Below are 22,332 nucleotides of genomic sequence, written 5' to 3'. Positions count from 1 at the left end.
AATCTCGGGGACGGTTGCTGAGGGGGACTGGGATCCCGGTCGCGGCGCCTTCCGCCTGACCGTTCCTAGTCTATCTGTCGGATCCCGAGTGACCTAACCTGAGCCCGCGCCGGACGGGTGGGCCGGACTGAGAGGTGGGTGTGCAGGCCTCTGGGCGGCACCAGGACCCTCGACGGGTCCTGGGGGTGGAACCCGGATATCTGAACTAGGGTTCTGGGACTCCCAGACGTGGAAGCTCCCACCCATCCACGGGGGCTCTAAGCCATGAGATAAGGTTCTAGACTGCGGGAAAGGATATCACGGACCTCCAGGAGGCTCCACAACCCCCAGGGACCCTAGACTATGGGGGCACACGCCTTGGGGAAGGGCCCACATTACTCTGAGGCTTCTCTCAATCCCCGGAGACCCCAGACTATTTGTATGACAGGGAGCCCTGTCCCGCAGCAGCGGCAGTCCCTAAGGACTTCCTGGGCGTCCTAGATTATACATTAGCGACCCCTGCCCTTCAGTAGACATGGGGGAATTCAGTGTCCATGGAACCTAAGTCTGGTGATTGCTGAGTGACACCCTTGGGGTTACCCCAAAGTAGGTAGATAAGAGGCAAGGACACCCCCCCTCCCAGATGAAAGATGGGTGGTTGACACCCACCCACGCCTAAGGGGATGGGACAAGCAAGCAGCGACTTGAACTGGCAGGGTCTGAAGAACCCCAACTGTATGAATTAGGAGCCCCCCTCAGACCCCTTTACCGGATGGGGTGACTCGACAAGTGACTGTTCTGGGGAGGGGGAAGGCATGACTGAGAGATGAATCATTGGGGGGGGGGTGGCAATCCTGGGGCCATTTCAGTCACCATACATTAACTAAGCACCTATGGTGTGTCAGGCTGTGGGCCCTCAAATTCCATAGACATGAGGGCTGCAGGAAGAAGGAAGGAGCTGCACTAGGAGGTTGGGCCAGGATTTAGGGGGCCATTTTGATGCAATGATGGAGCAAAAAAAGCCCCTAGGGGCACTTTGGAAGGGGGCTTCAGAAGCCAGAAGTGGCCAAGATTTTGATTAAATCCGTTCCTGCTCTTTGGGTCTTTGGAATCCTACTTTCCCCTTGTGACAAATCCCCGCCCTCTCCAATCCTCAGTTTGCCTATCCAGAGGCTGGACATGTCAGGTTCTGTAGGCCATTCTAGCTGGGGAATTCGATTCTAAGTGTGTAAATTGGCAGGAGGAGCCGGTTGCCTGGACACCTGGCTTCATGAGGTCTGGGCAACTGGCATCAGGGGGAGGGCAGGAAGGGGAGGAGAAAAGAGGAGTGTGTATAGAGGGCTGCCCTCAAGAACTGGAAGACAGGAGGTTACCTCCGATGGATTAAATCACCTGGGGTAAGGAGGGCAAGTGGCAGCAAGGATTTGGATATGGGCTCAGCCCACAGAGACTGAGCTTTTGGTCCGAGTGGGGGCTGGGCAGGCCCTGGGGATGGGTGGGTGGGGCAGGAAATGAGTCTGGCAGGCACCCCCTGGTGGTGAGCACGGCTGTGGTGGACCTTCTCAATCCTCTAAACTCTCTGATGCTTAAGACAGGGTGAGGGCCCAGTTTAGGCCACACAGCAGGCTGGCATTGAGTTCGCTGTGCTGGAACCAGGGACTCCCACGCTTGGTTTAAGTTTTTCAACATACCACCCTAGGGCAGAGAGCAACCCCCAGCCAGCAGCCACAGGTAGCAAGAATGGGACACCAACAGATTATCATGGGTTAGAGAAACTGAGGCACAGGGCCCAAGTGCCTGTGGTTTCTAGAAGTCCCAGCAGGCCTGATTCATGTCTGTCCCCTGCAGATTCCTTGAGCTGGTGTCAGGTGCCACAGGCACCAGGGATCTCACCAGGAGGGGACGGACAGAGCTAGGAGCCATCGTGATGGCAGATGAGGCCTTAGCTGGGCTGGACGAAGGAGCCCTGCGGAAGCTGGTAAGTGGCCCGATCATCCCTGCTGTGATAACAGGCAAGCCAGGTCAGAGGCAGGGCCTGTCCAGGCTACCTCTCAGCTGACAAGAGGAGGGGAGAGAGGAGGGGGGAGGATGAGGGCTCAGGGGAACAGGGCTAAACCTGTTATGCATGGCTGATGCAGAGGACCCAGTAGCATGTGCCTGTCTGTGCCAGGTGCTGAAGCCTGGTCCCTCCCAGTCCCCCCACTGCTACCACCTGTTTAAACAGTAACTGCTGAGGACTCGCCCATGTGTAACCACAGGTGTGGGGAGGCTAGATTTTCTCTCCCAAGCAACAGCCTGGGCAGTGTCCACCCCTGGAGGCTGGCCCAATGATAACAGTAGCAGCAATGATTAAAAATGCCAGGGCACAGTAGGGGTCAGGCTGGGTGCTAGACCATCTCACAGAATGGTCACAGCAGCTCCAAAAGCCAAGAGGGCACTGTGGCTCAGAGAGGTGAAATAACCTCCCTTAGGGCACCCTGCTAGGAAGATAGAGTGCCAGGATCCAAACAAACCCCAAAGAGGGCCATGGGGGACCATATCTTGGGTAAGTCAAGGTCAGAAGAGCCCATAAAAAAAGACAGGCTTTGGGGGCCCTTATAAGCTCTGTCACTTCTAGTCTGTCATTTTTTTCTGAGCCTCAGTTTCTTTACCTGTAAAATGGGAGCTGGAGATGTGTGCAAACATATATGTAGGTCCTAGAGTTGGCATGGGGATGGAATGAGGCATGGGCCCAGATCTTAGGGTGGAAGAAGGATGGGCCCACTCTTTCCTCACTTTCTTGAGGCCCTATCTAACCATAGCCTCCCCCCTCCCCCATTGCCATGCACAGAAAGGCTTTAGGGCAACAAAAGAGGGCAGACATGTACCCACGATCAAAGGCAGGGAGCTGCAGCACTGGAGGGGCCAGAGCTCTGCGCCCACCCTCCCAGCTCCGCCCTTGACCCTTGTGAGGGTGGACAGTGGAGGGGGAGTGGGATTAAAGATTTACCTTTCCTAAGAGAAAGCAAGTGACCTACCCACCCCCATACCATTCTTCCGGACGCAGGGGTCACTCGGCAGTGTCCAGTGCTGCCATAACCTACCCAAGGCAGTCAGACCAGCACCTTAGACTCTCTGGGTGTCTGCCATCGCCACAGCCAGCTGTGTGCTGGACTGGTTTCCCAGGGGTTCCCACCACGTTAGCTCGACCTCCCCCCTCAGGTCAGGAAGTCAGATGGGGGTAGTAGACGCAGAGCGTTCCAGAAAGAAAGCCAGGTCCCCGCGCATCTCCATCTCTAGGGGTCCACTCTGAGGCTCAGGGTTCTCCAGTCGCCACTCCCTAACCCCATGCAGAGTCTGGGTGCTCGGTTTTCAGAGAAGCCAGAGCGGTAGCTGTAATCGGCCCAGCCCCGCCCCCTCCCTGGGAAAGGACTAAACCACTCGCTGCCCCTCGTCTGGGGGCGGCAAAACCGCCCAAAGTCTTTCGCACCCCCAGACCGGTTCCTCCACGGCCGGCGCCCCGCCATTACTTCGCCCGGGCATTGCCGAGGGTCCCGCCCAGAGCTCCGGCCTAGCTCCCGCCGGCCTCGTGGCAAGAACGGCGGCGTCCCAAGCCGGGCCCCTCCCCGCGGGGTCGGGCCTTATAAGGGAAAGCTGGCCGGCTCCCCAGCTTCGGGCCGATTGGGGACCCGGGCAGCCGCTTCCGGCCCACGCTCCCGCACATTCCTGTGGACGAGGCGGGGGTGCCTGCGCGGGATGGGGGCACTTGGGGACAGGCACGCCGCGTGCCCCTCCGCCACATACCGGACGCCCTCCTCCTCAGTCCCGGGTTCAAGTTCAGGCTCCGACGCTCCCTAGCTGGGTGACCTAGGGAAGCTGCTTAAGTTCTGTGAACTTCGATTTCTTCTCCGCAACGAGAGACATTAAAGCAAGCGGTGGCGGGGGGCTTCCTGTCTGGCTCCGGACTGGGCGCCTAGTGCTGGGCTCCCCGGGAGAGGCGTGGGCCGTGCCCTGCCTGGGAGGGCGGGCTGTTCCGGAGCCTTCGGACCTTCAGCGCCCCCTGGCGAGGCCTCGCTCCACTGCCGGCCCGTCCCCCATGGGACTGAGCGAATGCCTGGAAAGTCTCCTGTATTGTGCTAGTGAGGAGACTGAGGCCCAGGGAGAGCCAGAGCGGGTCAGACCCCACCCCCCACTCCCAAACGGCGAGGGCAGAAAGGCCCGGAGACCCGCCCCCCAGTAGGAGGAAGTGCCCTCTTTCCTCCCGGGAGAATTTCACTGGGCAGTTTCAGAAACCGCCCTATCCCCTTCCCCTTCCCTCTGGTGGACAATGGCGCTTTGTACTTCCTTCCCTCCCTCCCATAGCCCCCTCCACACACAACGGTGGGGCCTGAGAGGGTAAGGAATATAGGATGCACAGCAGGGTTACTGTGGGCAGGCCTTTGCTTTCAGGCCCAAAGGGGAAAGGTCATGCTGGGGAATGATCAGTGGAATGAGGTTGTCCTTCCCCCAGCCCCATCCCACTCACTTGGGGAGAGTATCAGACAGGGACCAGGGACTTCTACTTTCCAGATGGGGATAGTGAGGCTCCTAGGGATTACAGAGGTAGCCAAGTTTCCACATCAGGCTGTTTTCAGAGATAAGAACCCAGTCTCTGGAACCCAGGGCATTGGGAAGGGGTACCCAGGAGACAAAGGGCTAGTCATTTTATCTCTTAGACTCTTTACCCTCTGTCTGTCTCTGTCTCTACCCTCTGGTCTATCTCTAGTCTAGACTAGAGAGGGTTCCTAACATAGTATGCCAAGGTCCTTGAGGTACCCACCATGGCAGACACACCCCAGCAACAGAGCTATCTTCAGCCCAAGGCAGACCCTGGAGTCCAAGAAACCTGGGTTCAAATCCTGGCTCGGGTCATTTGGCCTTTAGCAAATGATTTCTCCCCACTGAGCCACAGTTTCTTTATCTGTCAAATGGGAGTAATAAGGTACCTAGGGTTTCTGTGAGATTAGGACAAACTGGGGACTCAGCGCAGGACCTGTTAGATAGGTTCTCAATGTTACTGATATCTCGTATCTTGTACTCTTTTGCCCTTGCCTCTCTCTCCTTCTGAATGGCTGGAACCAAGGAGGGGGTGATGTTTACTGCATGTACAGCTATGAAGGGGGGACCCCAAGTCACTGCCCCCATCCCCATCCACTGCCCTGAGGTGGGAGTCATTGTTCCATTTGGCAAATGAGAAAAACAAGACACAGAGAGGTTAAGGACATGCTCCTGACCACCCAGCCAGGACTGGACTGAAGCTGGAGCAAGCTGGGGGTTCTGGCCTGAGCCTCAGGGACCCTCCCATAGCTCTTCAGCAATGTGGAGCCTGAAGGAACCATGGAGGGATCTGTCCCCCGGGGCTCTCCCTACTCTTTTCAGACTGGGACAAGTGATGGCAGAGTTGGGCCAGCCCATGCACCCTGTTGTAATTTGGACCCCCACCCGGGAACAGGAAGGAATGATGGGGGAGGAGCTATAAAGAAAGGAAGTAGAGGGTTCCTGGACCCTCCCCCTGAATGATTTGGGGAGTGGGGACAGAGGAAATCACTTTGCCTATACTTGCTCCTATTTGGCTCAGGCCCATACCGGGGATTTATCTCAGCCATTATCTTCCTGGGGTCCCTGTGCCAGTCCTCTCTCTCTTGAGATTGGGCTGGGGAGGTGGGTGGTAGCAGTGTAGGGGAGGCAACAGAATTGACTGACTCTGCCCAGAAAAGGTGCCCTTTCCTGAGAGTGGTTAAACCAACCATCTCCAATTTCCCAGGAATTAAGGGGCTAAGAAGCTGGTGGGAGCACCTGTCCCTCATTGATGCCCTCTCTAGGGCCCTGGGTAGACTCTAATGCAGCTCTATTATCTGAGGCACTGACCTTCCTACTCTGGGCCTTGGCCCCTTTGACGGTGGATAGTGCTGGGCCAGTACAGGCAGGAAAAAATAGCCCCCAGCCAAGCAATAAACTAGGACTCCTGAGCACCTGCCCCTGCCTCAGTTTTCCCATCAGTCCAGTGTGGATGAGGCTGCCACCCCCAGCAAGACTGTAGTGCTTTGGGACTAGAACATGGGAGTCTTCCTTGCTCACAGGGTGGACTCCATCTGCCCTAATCACCCTTCCTTCCCCAGGGACACTGTTGGGGCCCTGTAGGGTAGCCTCCTTCTTCCTGCAATACTCCCTGGCCCTTGGGAATTTGATGAAGGACTCTGAGTGACAGGAGTTGAGTCTCAAGAAGGAGTGCCTGGCTTGGCACCTGGCACAGATGGGCAGTTGCTGGCTGCCCACTCTGTGAACCATAGTGCACAGTAGGCTGTCCAAGAGCTCTGGTTGCATAAGCCAGGTCTCCCTAAGACCCTGCGTGGGTGGGAGGGCAGGCTCGTGACAGACATGTGGCCGAGAGAGTGGAGACAGACCACTCATTGTGGCCCAGGCCAAGCTGTGGGCAGCTGGTGCCCGCCCTCCGCCCCTGGCAGCCAAAATGATTTGCCCCTCACCCCCTCCTGCCCCACAGTTGGAGGTCACAGCGGATCTGGCAGAGCGGCGGCGCATCCGCTCAGCCATCCGGGAGTTGCAGCGGCAGGAGCTGCAGCGTGAGGAGGAGGCCCTGGCATCCAAGCGCTTCCGTGCTGAGCGGCAGGACAACAAGGAGAACTGGCTGCAGTGAGTGGCCAGGGAGGGATGGTCATGCAGGTGGGAGGAGTATGTGCCAGGGCTCGGCTTGTGTTGTGCAGGCAGGCACGAGCACAGGTGTGTCTGCTGCCCATGTGGGTGTGCAAATGGCAGTATAGGCAGACATATGGAATATACAGGGATGTTTATGGGCATGGACCACTCACCAGTCATGGAGTCCTGGACACACCCACGTAGATAACACGTCTGAGCCTGTGGTATTAGTGCTCACATACATGGGCATGCATGTGCCAGCATGTAGCCAGAGGGTGTGCTTAGCTACCTGCTCCTCTGTGTACCCTGTCCTGCCCCTACCCTCAGCCCACATGCTCCATGACTTGGCTATGGCAGTAGGAGTTATAGTCATGATGTCCCTGCAGCTCTCAGCAGCAGGAAGCGGAGCAGCAAGCTGCTCTGGCGCGGCTGGCAGGGCGGCTGGAGTCCATGAATGACGTGGAAGAGCTGACTGCACTGGTGAGGCCCAGGGCAGGGGATGTGGCAGGGCAGGGGAAGACCTGGACTCCACAGTCCAGCACCTGCGGCCTGTTTCTCACCCATAGCTGCGAGGTGCTGGTGAGTATGAGGAACGCAAGCTGATCCGAGCTGCCATCCGCCGCATAAGGGCCCAGGAGATTGAGGGTATGTGCCCTGCCCTGGCCCTACCCTGTGTACTGCTGCATGCCACCCACAGCACCTGCTGGCCACTCACCTGACATGTTTTCCTTCCCTTCCAGCTGCCACGTTGGCTGGGAGGTTGTGCAGCGGGCGTCCCAACAGTGGCTCAAGAGAAGAGAGCAAGGGGCGGGCAGCACACAGGCTGGAACGGTGTGAGGTAAGGAATGTGAGCAAGGTGGGCGGGTAGCCCAGTGTCCTGTGCCCACAGATGCCAGCAGCACAGAGCACCTACTTGTCTTTGCTAGACTGGTACCTCATGGGGTGGGGAGGTGTTTGGGGGACACTATCTCACACCTCTGCCTAGTCTCTTGGATAACCTCTGGCCACATGTCCCCCAATCCAGACTTTGTATCTTCCCCTCAAAGCCAGACTGTCTACACAGCTCCTGAGTGTGTCTCCCTTACCAACTTGCTGGTCTGCCTGCTTCCATAACTACATTTCACCCCACCATGGCCATCCAGCCTCCACTCAGTAGCCAGTGCAATCTCCCTGAAATGCAGATCTGAACCTGACCTCCCTAGCTTAAACCTAGCCTGAGGCTGTCCTTCTCCCTCCAGACAGCCCACATCCTTAGCTTGACTCTACATATCACACCCCAGCTGACTCTGTGGAGCACTATTCTCCAGGGAGTATGGGTGAGAGGTCGGGCCATGGAGGTTCCTTCAGTGGCCAGCAGAGGCCGCTGGTCCCAGTCCTTGAAGGACTCCCCCTCCCCGCCACCCCGCCCCAAGCTGCACCCCCCCCCCCAACACACACACACACTCTGATTAACCAGGCCAGGATCAGGGGTCAGAGGCCTCTGCTCCAGGGATCTATTAAGGTTGGGAGTCCCCAGGAGGTCTCCTGTCATCCCTAACCCCTGGCATAGTATCTAGTCCTCTTTGAACCACGCTTGACCAGGCAGTGCCAGGAGGTTAAGAAGTGAGTATCAGAGACCTCCCATGGTGTGCCAGTGCCCCTGCATGTGCAGGTGTGCCCACAGGAAGCTATGCCTAACCCCTCTGCTTTGCATGCCCTGCCCTGGGCACCTGCCAGCCTGGGGAGCCTTGACTGCATCCTGTGGGTCTCCCACAGGTGCCGGAGCGAGAGAAACAGAAGCAGCAGGCAGAGATCCCAGAGCCAACCCCAACCCCCCAGGGCACCAGCCGAGATGTGACCACAGTGACACTCCTGGTGCAGGCCCCACCTGGGGGCACACCCAGCTTACCTGCCTCACCCGTCAGTTCACCTACCACTGCTTCTCCTGAGCCTCCACTAGAGCCTTCTGAGGCCCGGTGTCCTGCTGCTGAGGCTGTGGGCAGCCCCGAGTCACCCTCCAGCCCACCCAGGGCCACCAGCCCTGAGCCCCAGGAGCTGCCAGCCACCCCCAGCACTGAGAGGCAGGTGGTCAACAAGGTGAGTCTGGATGAGGGACAGGGATGCCAAGCAGGTGAGCTCCTCAGTTTGGGAGTCAGGCCCTGCCCTTGCTATGTCTCCCCTGCAGCTCCTGCCTGGCCCCACAGAGCCCCCAGCTGTCCAAGGCCCCACCAAAGGTCCCTCCGACACAAAGAGAGCAGGTGAGGGTCCCCATAGGGGTAGCTATAGGCCTCCCCTTCCCTGTCTGGAAAATGGGCTCTAATGCCTAGACAGCTTCAGCTTCCTCAAGAGGAAGCAGTCCCTAACACTCCTCCCACTGCCCTGAAGTGTCCCCACCCCCAGCCTGGCCCTCCCCAACCCCCATCCCATGGCCAGAGGCCTCCCTGCAGCCTTGAAAGGCAACGGGCCTCAGGCACATTCTTTTCCCCAATAAGGGAGTGCGCCCATCTCCCAGCTGAGGCCATGGGCAGTGCTGGACTGGGGGGGGCGGGGGGGGGTTCCTGTATCCCCATCAGCAGGAAGGATCTGGGCACCCTTCCTCCAGCCTAAGCCTAGCCCAAGCCCCCAGGAGTGTCCAAGTCATCCTAGGGTCAGTGCAGGAGGAGAAGGAGGAGCCTATAAGAGAGATACAGCTGAGTGGGGAGGCCAGGAGCTATGGGAGGTGCAACATGGGACGGGGAGGCTGGAATACAGGAAGGGGTTGGGAAGCTGAGGAGGTGTGGAGGAGAGACTTATGAGAGGCGGAACTTCCATATCCACTCTCCTCTGTCTTTCCCCACCTGGCCATCTCTCCAAACTGCCAGACCTGGCTGGACCCCGTCCCTGCCAACGCTCCCTGTCCACGCTCAGTCCCTGCCAGCCAGCCCAGAACCGAGGTACTACCTGTTCCCACTATTGCAGACTTGGGGCAGTCCCTGTCCCACCCAGTCACTGATAACCCTCCTGTCCCTTCTAGAGCCCACCGCTCTTGCCAGTGGACCTTCCTCATTCCAGCGGGCTGGCTCCGTGCGGGATCGTGTGCGCAAGTTCACATCTGATTCTCCTATGGCTGCTGGGCTTCAGGAGGGTCCACCCCGGTTGATCCTGGGTCCCTCAACCCCCACAAGACTCCTGGGCCCCTCCCACATCAGCACTACTCCTGCCTCCTCTTCCAACAGCTCCTCCTCACGGGGCCCCAGCGACACCTCCTCCCGACTCAGCAAGGAGCCACGAGGAACAGCCAGGCCCCTGGCCCAGCTTCAGAGCTGCCCCCAGGAGGAGGGCCCCGGGAGGCGGGGCTTGGCTGCCAGGTCCCTTGAAAACGGAGCAGGGGGGCCCGTGGCCCGCTCAGAGGAGCCCAGTGCCCTGCTTCCTGTGCCTGTCGGCACTGCCGAGCCAGGGGCCAGTATGAAGACCACATTCACCATCGAGATCAAGGATGGCCGTGGCCAGGCATCCACAGGCCGAGTGCTGCTGCCCACAGGCAACCAGAGGGCAGGTAGGCCTCCCCCCTGTCTCCCCACTGCTGGGGATGAGCATTTGCAGACAGCTCTGCATATAGAACGAGTGCTGTGGTCAGGCTTCAGGGTGTCTCCAAAGGATGTGCTGGGAGCAAGGGGCACCATTAACCTTGGCTGGCATTGCCCTCACCCCAGCTGATCTAACAGTAGCCCTTCTCCTCCTCCAGAACTGACACTGGGACTACGGGCGCCTCCCACCCTCCTTAGCACCAGCAGTGGGGGCAAGAGCACCATCACCCATATCAGCAGCCCTGGGACCCTGGCGCGCCTGGGTAGCGTCACTCACGTCACCAGCTTCAGCCATGCCTCCCCTGATAGCCGGGGAGGCTGCGGCATTAAGGTGAGCCCCTTCTTACCCCACCAGCGTCACCATCCATCAATCTTATATAAACTGCTTCAGGATGTAGGGCTAGCAGGATTCCTCTGCTCCATTCCTCCCCCACTGAACACATGGGGAAACTGAGGCCCAGAGAGAGAAGGTGGCTACCTACAGTCCAGAACCAGTTGGTGGCAGAGCTAAAGGCAGACCCTAGTGTACCAAGCCACTAGGTGTGTCAGAAGCTTACTCTGTACTGGCCTCAAGCTTCTCACATGCTGACCTCTGGTCTTTAGTCCAAAATAGGTTGGTTGATTCCTAATGAACAGATGGGAAAATTCAAGCTCAGAGAGGATGGTGAGGACTTGCCCCCTCTTCTGATGGCCCCAGTGCCCCTGCTCCTACTCCATACTGGAGCTCAGCCCCAAGAAGCAAAGCTGCTGATCTGCTCATCCAAGATCAGCCTAGCCTGTTAGGAGATTGGAGATTAGTGATTACCATCTGCGTCAACATCTCTGGGGGAGGGGGTGTTGAACAGAAACATTGATGGGGGGACAGGCAGGGGGTGCCAGTCAGGTGAGGCAGCAGCCTAACAGGTGCCACGGGAACTGAATACGCCGCATCCCTCCATTATTCATTCCTGAGCCTGGGATCAGCTGGCTGGAAGCTCAGCTGGGGAAGGGATCCCCAGTGGGCTGCCTGACTGCCCAGGTAATGTCCTCTGTGCTGCACCAGGGACTGAATGGGACTTTGGTTGAGGTGAGATGGCTAGAGCCAGCTTTGGGCCTTCTCAGGGGTAACAGGGAGAGGGTGGGGGGAAGAAAGCACCCTTACCCCCACAGAGTGAGGGGATGGTAGCTGAGGCCCTTGGGGTGGGTGGGAGGTGAAACAGTGAGCCCTGCATGTGATACCACTAACGCATCTCAATTTCCCCATCTAGAATCAAGGGAAAGCAGAAAAGTACCTAAAATGTGCTCAAAGTCTGTGGTTGTGTCCAAGCACCACAGACAGGCCAGAGGATATTTATCTCAGGGACGAGATGCTTGTTATAGCAGATTGCTCAAAGTCCCGCCTCTCTGTGCCTCCATTTCCTCCATTTGTTCAAGGATTTCTAAAACAGCATGGCATGAAGGCAAAGGAGTGCAGGCTCTTGGAGTCTGGCAGACTGGATCCTCACAGCTAATGCAAATGGTAGCCCAGGCAGGCCCATTTATTGCTTCCTGCCTCAGTTTCCCCATCTGTGGGGCATGGGGCCCTGGCCTAGGTAATTCTTCAGAACCTGTGCAGCTTTGCTGTGTTGCCAGTCTGTGATCTCTGCACGGCCAGCACCAGGCCTGGCCGTCTGCCTGCTTGGACAGGCCACCCCTCCCCCACAACCCCCTCCACAAGGAGCCCAGAATAGGTTTCTATTTGGGCCACAGCCCCAGCTGGCGGGTGGCAGGCTGGGAGGCTGGGAGGCCAGCAGGGGCGGAGCAGGCCCACTGCCCTTGCCTTCGCCCTCAGGCCAGCTGCAAAGACTCTGACACTGCCAGCCAGAGGCAACTGTCCCTACCACTGTCCCCATCGTCATCCCACCACAGAGCCCCTGCCATCACCATGCCGGGGGTACCAGGGCCCGGGTCTGAGCTGGCTGCAGCCCTTGAGGAACGATTGCACTTGGCGTTGGAAGAGCTGCGGGCAGTGGCTGAGGCAGGGCGGGCGGCAGTGACCCAGGCAGCTGAGGCAGCTGCCTCGGCCATGGAGCCAGTGGCCCGGGCAGCTGAAGAGCTGCGGGTGGAGACAGCAGCACTGAGCCGGCGGCTGGATGCACTGGGCAGGCAGGTGGAGGTGCTGAGCCTGCGCCTGGGGGTCCCACTTGTGCCTGACCTTGAGCCTGAGCTGGAGCCCAGTGAGCTGCTCCTGGCTGCTGCCGACCCCGAGGCCCTCTTCCAGGCGGCTGAGGATGCCGGGACCCCTGTGGCCCACCCGCCTGCCTTCAGCACCCGCCGCCGCTCCTCTGCTGGCCCTGCCCGCAGCAGCAGTCTCGTAAGTCCCTATGGGCTGGGGGGACAGGGGTGGTTTTGAGCAGGTTCTGCCCCTGCTGACTGACCTTTGGTGTGCCACTACCTTCTCTGAGCCTTAGTTTACATATCTGCAGAGGGGACTGGAGTACTAGTGCTCTAACACTCAGGCAAGAGAGTGCCAGGCTCCTGGCCCTGAGGCATGCATGGCGGCTGCCCTAGCAGCCCCTGGCCAGGGCCCAGTCCCCACCCCCACCCCTACTATGCCCCAGTCAGGCTGAGTCTCCCTAGAGCAGCTGCCACCTCAGCTCTCCTTACCCTTACAGCAGACTGAGAGGCCCTGCCAGGAGGAGAGGGGCTGTGATAGTTGGGCTGGGGGCTTGTCTGCAAGTGCTTAGAAGATGTCCTGGGAGGGGTAGGGTGCTAGGTTGGGGCCACAGGCCCTTTAGAGGGTAGTTCCCAGTATGGAGCAGGGAGCAGGAGCAAGCTTCAGAGAGGACTTGGCTCTGGGCAGTCCCAGTCAGACACCTGGTCAGGAGCCCAAGGGCCCTGGTCCAGCCCCTTTGGTGTGTGTGTGTGTGTGTGTGTGTGTGTGTGTGTGTGTGTGGCATGTGCTGCCTGGGCACTGGCCCAGGAGGGCTCAGGCCTTGGGAACTTCCAGGACAGAGCACAGCCTGCTTGGGAGGAGGCTGGGAATGAAGCAGCAGAAAGAACTCAGGTTTAGGAGATAAGCTCAGCTCAGACCCCAGGCTACATCACACTTCTAGGACTGTGGGCAAGTCATGCAGCTACCCTGAGCCTCAGTTTTCCCTTGTGTTAAATAGGGACAGTAAAATCCCTAGTGCTTATACAATGCTTACTACCAAATGAAAATCACCGTTATTGACGCTGTTAATTATATTAACGCAATTCCACGTACACGGGAAGCCCTACAACAAGGTTGTCAGTGCCTCTTCTCTGAGTCTGACACCAGACGACCATCTTTGCACAGGCAGTCTGACTGGTTAGTAGTTATTTCCAAGGCTGTGCCAGCAGACCCAGGGCCTGGTCCGCTAACCATTGGCATGGGCATGGTTGGTTTTGTCCACACCCCTCCTTAAAGTCCATGCCCACTCCCCACCCTGCAGATGGAACCAGAGCCAGCAGAGCCCCCGTCTGCAGAAGTGGAAGTGGCTAACGGTGCTGAGCAGACCCGGGTAGACAAAGCACCAGAGACGCGGAGTCCCCTGAACACTGAGGAGCTGATGGCCATCGAGGATGAAAGCATCCTGGACAAGATGGTATGGCCAGATCTGGTGGACTAGGGGTTGGCAGGGGGCAGGGACCAGCAGGCACCAGGTGGGTAATGACAGGGGTTCTATCTGCAGCTGGATCAGACTACAGACTTTGAGGAGCGGAAGCTCATCCGGGCTGCGCTACGTGAGCTCCGACAAAAGAAGAGAGGTAGAGAGCCTGTTGCCCCACCCTAGATCCAGTTGCTCCATTCCCCAGCTGCTCCCTTTACTCTGGGGTCCATTCATGGACATGCTAGTTCAGTACCTGCCCTACCCAGCTTCTTCTCTAGACCCAAATGTTCCTTTGCCTCCTTCTCCCTGGATCCAGCTTCTCCCTTCCCTAGCTACATCTCTCCCCATGACCACCCCAGTTATACTGTCCCCAACCAGCTTCTCTTCTCCTTCCCAGACCCAGGTACTCCCTCTCCTAGCTACTCCTTCTTGGATCCCATTGCTTTTCCACATACTGCCAACTACTCCTTCCCTGAATCCAGATACTCCTCCCAGCAGCTGCTTTTCTCTCCTTGAGTTCCACTGATGACCACTGTAGCTCTGCCCCTACCCAGCTTCCCCTTCTCTGAGCCCAGCTACTTCCTCCCTGGACCCAGCTATTCATTTGCTTGGATTCTAGATTTATTTCCTTCTCTAGATACTCTCTGAATCTAACTGCTTCCTCCAGGCCCCATTGATGGCCACCTGGCTCCTATGCCCGCCTACCTACTTCTTTAGGCCCAGTCACCCCTTTTGCCAGCTTCTCTCTCAACTACTCTTTCCCCGGATTGAATTACTTCTCAGGTACCTCCAATTACTCCTTCCTTGGATCTAGATATTTCTTCTTCTAGCTGCTCTTCTCCCACCTAAGACTCATTTAAAGACCCACTCAGCTACTAGCCTCACTCAGCTTCTCCCTCCCTGAATTCTGCTACTTCCTCGCTGGATCTGCATATTCACTCTGGAAGCTACTCATTCCCATAGAAATTCCCTTCTTGGATCCAAATACTCCCCCTTTGAGTTCAGCTCTTCCATATTCCTTTGTTTCTGCCTGAGTCCATTGCCACACACCACCTCTCCCCCACCCCCTGCCAAGTTATAGCTATCCCCTTACCCTCAGCTACTCCTAGAGAGGGCCCTTGTCCCCTGTGTCTTCAATATTTCTAACAAGTTGCCCCCCCCCACCCCATCTTGTGTGCCTGTGCATATGTGCTCTGTGGGTGATGGGTGGCCCTTCTGGGCATGCATGGGGCATCCCCCACCCAGACCAGCGGGACAAGGAACGGGAACGGCGGCTACAAGAGGCACGGGCCCGGCCAGGGGAGGGCCGTGGCAACACAGCTACTGAGACCACCACGAGGCACAGCCAGCGGGCAGCCGATGGCTCAGCTGTCAGCACTGTCACCAAGACTGAGCGGCTCGTCCACTCCAGTAAGAGGCCAAGCAAGGCTCAGGGCTCCAGGTGGGAATATATCCACCCCACTGGCCCCATGGCTCATATTCTTCCTCTCATCCCCTGCCCCTCCAGATGATGGCACACGGACGGCCCGCACCACCACGGTGGAGTCGAGTTTTGTGAGGCGCTCGGAGAGTAAGGCCGCCTGGTGTCGCCCTGTGCCTGACTGCCTGCCCACCTCCTCAGACTCATCCTCAAGCTCTCTCTCCGTACCTTCATCTGTGTGTCTCTCTGTCCAGCAGTCACTTTCTCTTCTCTGCCTGAGGCTACCACCATCCCCCCCACAATAGCCCCCTGCCCCATCTCCTGATGTCCAGGCCCAAGCCCTCACCCTGCTCCTCTTCCCCTTTATTGCAGATGGTGGTGGCCGTACTATGGTGCAAACCAAGACTTTCTCCTCTTCATCATCCAAGAAGATGGGCAGGTGAGCATAGGTACCCATCCCTAGACCACAGAGGAGTCAGTGCCACATGGGACCTCACTATATACCCATTCTGCAGAGGGGTAGACCAAGGTGCTTTAAGGTGATAAGCATACAGCCAGGGAGAGTCAGAGTAGGAGTCAGACCACTCCTGCTCCCCTTATGATCTCACCTATTCCTCAGCCACACCACTGAGGAGGCCAGAGATTTGCTCAGGGTCTCACAGCTCTTAGTGGCAGTGATAGCGTTGAGCCCTTAGAGAGGCCTGCCTGCCAATGAGCTGCCTGGTGGCACTGCCACTTCTCAGTGTCTGCAGACCACATCCCATGTCACAGAGCACCTTTGCACTTTAACCCCATGAGGGAGGAGTACACCTCTATCATACAGAGTGTATCAAGGCTGTTAGGAGCAGAATTCATACTGGAAACCACAGGCGTCCAAGAACTCTGACTCAGAAAGACCTGTGTTCGTGCACTGCCCCCCATGCCCTCTGAAACCTGAGGCCAGGGGCCTGTTTCCTCATCTTTAAGTGGAAATAAGGGTCCCTCCCTCCTTGTGAAATTTAAAATGGCACATAGGAAAGGCTCAATAGACATAAGATGATGATGATGATGATGATGATGATTATGCTGGTAGGTATTATTAGTTGCTAGTGCCCAGAATCTGAACTCATCTATAACTTGATCATGCAGTGAGCCTTCTCAGAGAACTGCCCCCAGGGCCAAGTCTGTTGAAGGAAAAGAGTGGCTCCCACCTTCTTCACCTTTGAGCCTCAGTCTACCCTGTAAAATAGACGTGATAAGGACTACTCCCTTGCGGGCCGGCTTGTGGGTTGTGGATATACCACAGAGTGTAGAGTCTGGAGCACAAGTCCCTTCCCTTGGCAATTGAGGGTTGAGGCTCAGGAGCGGCCTAACAGTCGCCTCCCTATCCCCCCCAGTATCTTCGACCGCGAGGATGAGGCCAGCCCACGGCCCGGCAGCCTGGCCGCACTCGAGAAACGCCAAGCAGAGAAAAAGAAAGAGCTGATGAAGGCGCAGAGCCTGCCCAAGACCTCAGCCTCCCAGGCGCGCAAGGCCATGATTGAGAAGCTGGAGAAGGAAGGCGCCTCTGGGTGAGCGACAGTGGGCGGGGCTGGGCGGGGCCTAATTAGTGCATGGGGCGGGGCCAGAAACGGGAAAGCGCTGTGGGAGCAGAGCTGGGAGGGGCCTGAAGGACAGGGAAGGCGGGGCCTGGAACCCACTGGGTTGGCCATCAAGGCAGCACGCCTTGTGACCTGCCTGACCTGCCTGACGTGCCCCTGCAGCAGCCCTGGTGGACCCCGTGCAGCCGTGCAGCGTTCCACCAGCTTTGGGGTCCCCAATGCCAACAGCATCAAGCAGATGTTGCTGGACTGGTGCCGAGCAAAGACACGTGGTTATGAGGTGAGCTCTAGCAGCCCGGCTTCTTTCTCCTACCCCCAACCCCCACCCTGCAGCTCCGCACCTCCCTCTTGACAGAACTCCTCACCCCCTGTGCTTTTCATAGTCCCCATACCTGGCAGGGACGATGGAAGCCCTCTTTTGGGATGAGGAAACAGGCTCAAAGGAAGACACACAACATACCCTAGACCCAAGAATAAGTGATTAAGTGGGAGGGCCTAATGAGGGCCCAGTTCAGAGCCAGACCTCACCCTCCGAGTCTCCCCTCATTGCTCTTGGGGGTAGGGGTGGAGGTGAGGGGGCTTGGTAAATTTCTGTAAGTAAGGAAAGGAGTGAAGGAGACATAACCATGGTCTTAGCTGGGTGGTGCTGGGCCTCCTGGTTGCTCTGTGACTGTAAGTAGTAGACAAGGGAGTTGACAAACTTAATTAAATGATGCTCATGTTCCCACTGCCCATCCCCTGTGCAGCCTCGGGCAAGCTATAGGGCCTCTCTGACCCCAGTTGCCCTATGCTTGGAATGCCAAATGCTGGGGGCAGAGAACTCATAGGGAAGCTGACCAGTCCTCCCACCACCCATATGTAGCACGTGGACATCCAGAACTTCTCCTCAAGTTGGAGTGATGGGATGGCCTTCTGTGCCCTGGTGCACAACTTCTTCCCTGAGGCATTCGACTATGGGCAGCTCAGCCCACAGAACCGGCGTCAGAACTTTGAGGTGGCCTTCTCGTCTGCTGAGTAAGTGTGGGCCCCAGTCCTGCTGGTGTCAGCTGGGCATCTGGGACTGGGCATCTGGGCCAGGCCCAGCTGCCCCAAGGCCCCTTGAAGCTGGCCAGCTGCACTGTCAGACAGCGGCTGAGACCCCCTTCCCCAGAAAGCCCCTGTCCTCTCCACCCTGCCCACCTGCTGCTGAGTGTGCCAGGTGCCCGCCGGAACGAAGGAGCCGCCGGCCCGCCTACCAGCCCCGGCCAAGGCCCACCAGGTGGCCCTGTCCATATCCCCTCCATCCTCCCTCTGCCCCTTACTCCCTCTCTCTCTCCCTTTCTCTGTCCTGCTCTCCTCCCACTATCACCAGAGCTTCCTGCTCCCACGGGATCCCGGCTGGAGATTCCAAAAGGAGGCTCCTGGCCTGGGCACCGTGCCCGTCCAGCCTATATAGGTGTTGCCAAAGGCTTATATAGGACATTAGCAAGCCCTCCACTTTGGAATCGTTGCCCCGTCTGCTCACCTCACCCTCAGCACCCTCCATCTGTCTTTCCTTCTCTCCTTTTCTCTTTCTGGTTCCCCCAGATTTCTTCCTCTTCCTCCTCCCCCACCTCCTTTCACGCCTCCCTCACCTCCCCTCCCTGGGGCACAGCCCTCCTCTCCAACCTCAGTGCCAACGCCATTGCCCCCCACCCCATTCCCGCTTTCCCCAAGAGTTCTCTGCACCTGTGACTGGTCTGGCCCCCCACCCCTGTCTGCATTGCACACCATTAGTGATGGGTAGTGAGCGGCACGTCCACAATGGGAAAGAGGCATGCGGGGGGGGCCGGCAGACTGCAGCACTGAGAACGTAACTGAACTCTTGTCTCTGTGTGTATGTGTATGTGTGTGTCTCTGTGTTCTCCCCTTTCTCTTCTCTGCCTCTTCCCCCTCTCCTCTCCTGGGCCCTGCCTCCCTGCCCCTTCCCGGCCCCCTACCCTCCCCAGGACCCATGCGGACTGCCCGCAGCTCCTGGACACAGAGGACATGGTGCGGCTTCGAGAGCCTGACTGGAAGTGCGTGTACACGTACATCCAGGAGTTCTACCGCTGTCTGGTCCAGAAGGGGCTGGTAAAAACCAAAAAGTCCTAACCCCTGCTCAGGGGCCCCACGGTGAGAAACGCCTCCTCGCCTACCTGCACTATATGCTGGAATCTGCTCAGAGGGGCCCAGAGAGAGACTGGGAGGTGGGTGGGAGAAGCAAGGGGACCCCGAGAAGAGCCAGAAGGAGCCAGACATGGCCCTGTCTTCTGGTAGTTCAGGGCCTAGCAGGCAAGACCATTCTTTTAATGGGGCAGTGATGACCCACACGAGCAGGACTGAGATGGAGGAAGCCCAGGAAGGAACCCCAGGGGAGGTACCTGACCCAGCCTACAGGTCCAGGACAGCTATCTGAAAAAAGTGCAAACCAAGCTAGGATCTGAATAACAAGTTCAGGCTAGAGGAGGGAGAGGGAGTCCCAGGCAGCAGGGTGAGTCTATGTACAGGGCTGGGGGCGAGAGAGATGGAGAGCGTAGCATACATACTCAGGAAGGGAAGGAAGTTTAGTCTGGGTTTGAAGGGGAGAAGAGAAGGAAGTTTAGTCTGCATATGAAGGGCAGAAGGGAAGGAAGTTTAGTCTGGGCTTGAAGAGGAGAAGGGGCCATGGGAGTTTGAACTTCCTCCTAAAGACAGGAGTCATAAAAGATTTCCAAACAGAGAAGGGGTCTGGTTAGCATTCTAGAACAATGTCTGGATGAGGGATGGGGGTGGTGAAGGAATGTGCTAGATAGCTGGAGCAACTTAGAAGTAGGAGAGGCTGACTGATGGATTCAGATTGGGGGTAGGGGGAGAAGGAGGCTCAAGAAAGCCTACTAGGCCTCAGGTTTGGGCACTGGGGAATTGGTGGTGCCACACTCCTTGGAGAGCTCAAGAGCAGGGCCAGTATAACAGGAAGATGTTTCTGGTTAGGGTTCTGGGTCTTCAAATCAGCTATGACATTTTCTCTCTAGTTACCTTACCTCATGGCTACAGTAGGAATTCAGGTCCTGAGCTAACTGTCCATTCCAGACAAGTTGCTCAGAGAAGGGAGAGAGGTGGCTCAGAGTCTTGGAGGTTTTAGGTCAAGAGACTGCTGGAAACTAGAACTCCATATTCCCCACTTAGAGGCTCTTTTCTCTACCCCATCACTTTTCCCACCCATTGTGCAGAGAGAAGAAAAGTCAAAGGCCCAGAGGGAGGGGATTCCCCAAATGAGTCAGGGACAGAGCTAGGGATGTACTCAGATGCCCCTCAGGGCCTGGAGCCATATGGGGGGCAGCCCACATGTGTACACATCCACCCATAGATAAGCCGTGCAGGTGAGAGGAGGATGGGTTTGGTTTTGTCTCCAGGTCATATATGGACTTACAAGCTGCTGCCCAGCAGACTGGCCTGGAGGGAAAGGGGCCCAGCCCAGCCCTGATCCAGTTGGAAAGTGTGACTCAGCCGTGCTGTTGCTCGAATTGCCCTCTGTTTGGCCTGTCACTGGGGCAGCTGAAGCCCTGAGCTGTGAGCCCCAGTGTAAACAATGGCTTTATAAGGTCTCCAGGGAAGACACCAGAGGTGGGAGGGAGCTCCACGCTGGGGAGCCCAGGATCCCTGAAGAGATAGCCACAGTTTGAAGAAACTGCACAGAGAGGCTGCCTTCTTCACCATGGTATAGCTGGGAAAATAAGTCCGGTCTGGGGCAGAGATGCCAAGGGCACATAGCACATCGGCAACAGAGTCAGAAACCCCCTCACTCATCTGAGTGCTCCCAAGGTCTCAAATGAGGCAGAGAACTTGTTGCTATAAAGATGGGAAAGTTGAGTCACAGAACAGGGCAGGGCTTTATCTAGCACACACAGGTGATCAAGGGTACAGTGTGGACTGAAACAGAGGTCTTCTGCCTCCCAAGCTTCTTTATGAAGAAGTCCAGGTGAGCTAGGAGTAGGCTCCAGTCCTACCATGGTCCCAGGTTTGACCTTGAAGGCACAAGATGGAAGGTAGTCCTGGGCCCATTGGTGTGTTACCGATAGGAGCTGTTTTTCCCTGTGTGCTTTCCCTGCCAAAGGAAACTCAGTTAACGTGGACTTATGGGAGGGGGCAAGGCAGAAGAGGACTTGCTCTGGGAGAGGACGGGAAATGGAGCCAGGGAGCAAACTCTAGCTTTAGAGCTCTGGGGCTGTCAGTTGCTTAGTAGCTGCAGTCCATTCACCCCAGAGTGGGGAGATGACTCTTCAGTAGGGAAGAGGGGCTCCAGACAGGTGTCAACACCCAGGGCTGGGGCACTTAAGTCCCAGGAGGCCCAGCCTTGTACCTACCAAGCTATGGGAACTGAAACAAATGAATTCTGCTCTGTGACTCAGTCTCCTTCTGTAAAGTATGGCTGGAACTCTGGAGGATGACAGATGGATGGTCCCACTCTTGAGCGTGTTGTAGGTGTCCTGTCTGTATTGCTTGGGACCCTCATCTGCTTCTCCTGCTCTACCCAAGGAGGGGGGTAAGGGTTAAAGAACTACACACACACATACACACACACACACACACACACACACACATACACACACACACACACACACACACACACTGTCTTCTATCTCCTGTAGCAGGATTGTCCCCTGGGGCAAGGACAGGGGTTCCCAGGCCTCTCTACAGGAGGTACCAGGCCAGGCATCTGAGAGATGCCCAGAGGGTCACTGGGGCGGGTCCTGGCTGCAGAGAAAGATGTGCCATTGGTAAGGCCCCTCTGGATTCAATGGCCCAACCCAGAGGCTTTTGCCAAATGGAGTGTGCCATTGAGGGTATGCAGGAGGTGGCCCTCCAGAGAGAATATGGGTGAGGTCTGGAGTCAGGAACCTCCAGGGCTAGGGGTAGAGACCCGGACCCTGCCCGGAGTGGGATGGGGCATGGCTCTCCTCCCATCTCCACCCACACCTGCTAGGCCTAGCTCCCCATGGTGATGCTTCTAGGCTTGGGTCAGTGGGCCCTGGGGTTTCCTGTCTTCCCAGAAAGCTTTTATCCCTTCACTCAATCAAGAATCTGTAGTTAATGGAAGACCAACAGGCTGCAAGCAGTGAAAAGACCTCCGGATAGAGGGTAGCCACAGGAAACGGGGCCAGCGCTGACAAGTACCCCCGTGCCCCCTTCCTGCAGGATGCTGGTGGACTGCGTGCCCCTGGTGGAGGTGGAGGACATGATGATCATGGGCAAGAAGCCCGACCCCAAGTGCGTCTTCACCTATGTGCAGTCGCTCTACAACCACCTGAGGCGCCACGAGCTGCGCCTGCGCGGCAAGAATGTCTAGCCTCCCTGCCGGCACGGCCAGCCTACGGCAAGATGACCCCACCATCCAGGCACCATCCCCTCCCTCTGCGCCTGCCCACTGCTGCCCTGTCTGTCGCGACACCTTGCCCCGCATACACACGCTGCGTTTTGATAAATTATTGGTTTTCAACGACCCTGACTCCTCTCAGCCTGTCTTGGGGGTTGAATGGAGGGTAGCTTGGCAAGGTGTGCACACA

At 57.4% G+C, this 22,332-nt stretch overlaps 1 protein-coding gene across 11 annotated transcripts; it reads left to right on the top strand.

Annotated features, from left to right (window-relative positions):
* On the top strand, positions 1-22,268 carry SMTN (smoothelin). Of its 11 annotated transcripts, none has more exons than XM_045458993.1 (21): positions 1-134; positions 1,828-1,957; positions 6,500-6,648; positions 7,038-7,131; positions 7,218-7,296; positions 7,392-7,489; positions 8,407-8,727; positions 8,816-8,888; positions 9,492-9,563; positions 9,644-10,165; positions 10,355-10,527; positions 13,631-13,783; positions 13,871-13,946; positions 15,035-15,199; positions 15,297-15,359; positions 15,582-15,648; positions 16,586-16,759; positions 16,952-17,069; positions 17,652-17,803; positions 18,757-18,922; positions 21,965-22,080. In XM_045458993.1, exons 2-20 carry the CDS (start codon positions 1,907-1,909, stop codon positions 18,899-18,901), a joined length of 2,745 nt encoding a protein of 914 aa, XP_045314949.1. In that variant the 5' UTR covers positions 1-134; positions 1,828-1,906; the 3' UTR covers positions 18,902-18,922; positions 21,965-22,080. The 11 variants fall into 11 exon arrangements, with proteins under 11 accessions (XP_045314949.1, XP_045314947.1, XP_045314948.1 ...); XM_045458991.1 differs by having other exon boundaries at positions 9,471-9,563; XM_045458992.1 differs by lacking the exon at positions 18,757-18,922 and having other exon boundaries at positions 21,965-22,268.
* The last annotated feature ends 64 nt before the right edge of the window (positions 22,269-22,332 follow it).

Source organism: Leopardus geoffroyi, chromosome D3 (assembly GCF_018350155.1).
Source record: "Leopardus geoffroyi isolate Oge1 chromosome D3, O.geoffroyi_Oge1_pat1.0, whole genome shotgun sequence".
Lineage (NCBI taxonomy): Eukaryota > Metazoa > Chordata > Mammalia > Carnivora > Felidae > Leopardus > Leopardus geoffroyi.
The sequence above is the reverse complement of the archived record's forward strand: the minus strand, read 5'-3'. Positions and strand labels throughout refer to the sequence as shown.

Bases quoted from the DNA above. Each gene is read 5' to 3' on its own strand.
- SMTN (XM_045459001.1), top strand. From the start codon at position 1,907: ATGGCAGATGAGGCCTTAGCTGGGCTGGACGAAGGAGCCCTGCGGAAG. The intron at 7,297-7,391 runs GTATGTGCCCTG...CTTCCCTTCCAG, and splicing joins AAGGGCCCAGGAGATTGAGG to CTGCCACGTTGGCTGGGAGG. The intron at 17,804-21,964 runs GTAAGTGTGGGC...CCCTTCCTGCAG, and splicing joins GTGGCCTTCTCGTCTGCTGA to GATGCTGGTGGACTGCGTGC.